We start from the raw sequence: 2,789 nt of genomic DNA on the forward strand, positions 1-2,789 counted from the left end.
TTTGAAAATAAAACGCAAAATTTTTTCCAACTTCTGAAACAAACATATATTACATCAACTTTTTGTTTAAGCATACCGAGCTCTCACAAAACTTCACAATATGATATATTATTAAGTAAAAAACCTTACAACACTTTTGGAAAAAATCTTTTGGTATCTATAGTATTTCATGTGGATTGATTTCTTGTCACACTTTATGACACAATTTTTTAACAATTTCACAATTTTCTAGAGATTCTCAAACATTTACAAAAAAATAATCACAACATTTGAAGAATTTTAAGTCTTTTTTAAAAATAATTTCTTGGCAAATTTTTTTAAATATCTATGGTTGCAAAATCATGTTGGTATATGCATGTATTATTCAATTCCATGTGCAAATATCATAACAATCCCTGGCTCCATTACCATAAACTCTCCCATATGACGATTTTCACATGCCATAACAACAACTGCCTGCTTCCCTGGTATTCTTCGTGCAAGATATTGTTCATAACGTCTACGATTCATTTGTCTGGTTTCTAATGTACTCAGCCCCTGTGACCAGCGCCTTTCATGAGCATTTTCCATGAGATCATCAAGAATATACTGTGGGCAACCACTGTCTGCAAGAGATCTTCGAATAACAGCTTGAAGAACAGCATCAGGCGTAGATATCATTCCACCCCATCTAGTAACCCTTGCTGGTGGCAAAGCTAAAAGCCATTGCTGCACTTCATCTGTTGTATCCACAAAATTTCTACGAGGTGATACTAACGATAAATTATTAGCAGACATTCGAAAACTTTGCATTATATCAGTAACAACTGTAACTTGTTGTTTTAATTCAACAATTTGTCTTTGAAAATCTTGAACTTGTTCCTTGAGATCTTGTATTTGATCACCCTGTGATTGGATAATGCCATGCAATTCACGGACACAGTTATGTTGACCAACTTCATCAAGTGGAATAATTAGACCACAGCCAAGCTCACAATGAACAGGTCTTCTGGGATTGTGTTCACATTCTGATAAATGTTGATTAAGTACATCAAGTTTAACAAAAGACCCACATCCAAAATTAGCATTTGTGCAATTTATTGTCAAACGAGATAGAAGATTTTTTAGTATACGAGGAACGGGTTTAAGAAGCTGTGAAGATGTAATACTTTGACGATCAACAGGACATGTTGCTTGGTGATTTAACCATTCAAGTATACAAGCTGAACAAAATGCATGTTCACAAATGGGGACCTGTACTGGTTCTTCAAGAACACCACTACATATGGAGCATATTAATTCTTCATCAACATCACCTTGAAATCTGTTTACATCGTATCCCATATTGGTATTGATATTATTGGTGTGGTGAATTTTTATAGATTTTACAAATAGCCTATAGAAAAAAATGGGAAGATAAATAAGAAAGTGATGTATAAATTATACCTAGATATCTGCTCTCTTAACAAACAAAATTGATTTTGAAACGCCAGAACAAATCAATCTCTTTTGCTCAACCTGCGGAACTGGAGCGTTAATAAAAAAAATTGTTTGCTTTCGCTAGAATGTTGTTTTAAATTTATCTCCTTTGGTCTGGATAACGTTAATACCTCCTAATTACAAAAGACCAGTGACACAAAATTAAGTCCAGAAACTTACCTTGGATGAAAAAATGGAAATAAATAAAATGATATGTAACTAGCTCTAAGTCTTTTAAAAAGAAATGTGGTAAAATGACACTAAAAATATCTGATTTGCTTTTCGTACCAAAACTCCACAAGTCGCCGGAAATAGCTGTATTTTTTTTTGTGCTTCAAAACTAATCGAGTCAAAATTCTGGGATGTTTACAATAAACTTTAAATACGGCACGAAAACTTTTTATTTTATTTTTAACACATGGGGTCAAATGCAGCAAGCTATCTGCCAAGCTAGCCAAACCTACGATGCCACCTTTGCCTACTACCTTCATGTGTATTTTTAAATGGTTTTCACGTGTTTTTACCTTTTTTCTCTTTTTCTGTTACACTAAAGAAGGGACCTGGGCCCTCACCACCCCTAACCAAATTTCTAAAAAAAGAGATGCACTGCAAATACGATTCAGTCAATCATTCTGTGGTACAGCGGATTCTTTTTAAGTAAAAATGCTGAGCGATATATCATTTTATGGCACTTGCAAACCTGTCATTAGCATATTCTATGATAATAAAAGGCTTTTATCATCTATATTGTTATTTGGGATTTATATGTATTTGATTTCTGTGGTTTTATATTCACATTTCGTTATCTTTTTGTCTCACAAGTATATATTTGCAAAGTTTAAATCCCTAGTTATGGGCTCACCAGCAAAAAATTAAGAGGCCTGGGCAAGCAAACAAGTGTCATTTTAGCAAAAAAAAAATTATGTAAAACAATTGAACTTTTTAAGATCTATGCATTAATAAAGTTTGAATGCAAAAGTTAAGGGGTCCACTTGCAACTCATTTACATGTAGGTGGAAAATCCTGGTTGTGAAAAATGCTGGAGCATGCTATATATGTATATATATGTACCTGAAACTGAAACAAAAGTCTGTATAATCAAATGGGGTAAAGGGAATTTTGTTATTTTTATTTGAAATTTCTTTTTCCATGAATCGTATGCACACAAAAGTATGAAAATATAATGCACAAAACTGAGAATAACATTTGCAGCAAAATTTTAATAACAGGTCCTTGTGAATAAAAGTATTTTTAGCTTTCACCTTAACAGTTGGTTTAGTTATAGGGGTTTTTCAAGAGGCGTGGCACCGTAGATTAGTGGTTATAGCTTT

The 2,789-nt window shown here is 33.1% G+C and overlaps 1 protein-coding gene across 1 annotated transcript; it reads right to left on the reverse strand.

Annotated features, from left to right (window-relative positions):
- On the reverse strand, positions 1-1,874 carry LOC130641161 (E3 ubiquitin-protein ligase NRDP1-like). The gene is made up of 2 exons (XM_057447842.1): positions 1,639-1,874; positions 1-1,375 (listed from the first exon to the last, which is right to left on the reverse strand). Exon 2 carries the CDS (start codon positions 1,321-1,323, stop codon positions 361-363), a length of 963 nt encoding a protein of 320 aa, XP_057303825.1. The 5' UTR covers positions 1,324-1,375; positions 1,639-1,874; the 3' UTR covers positions 1-360.
- Positions 1,875-2,789: the final 915 nt, after the last annotated feature.

The sequence above is a fragment of the Hydractinia symbiolongicarpus genome, chromosome 4 (genome assembly GCF_029227915.1).
Source record: "Hydractinia symbiolongicarpus strain clone_291-10 chromosome 4, HSymV2.1, whole genome shotgun sequence".
Classification (NCBI taxonomy): Eukaryota; Metazoa; Cnidaria; class Hydrozoa; order Anthoathecata; family Hydractiniidae; genus Hydractinia; species Hydractinia symbiolongicarpus.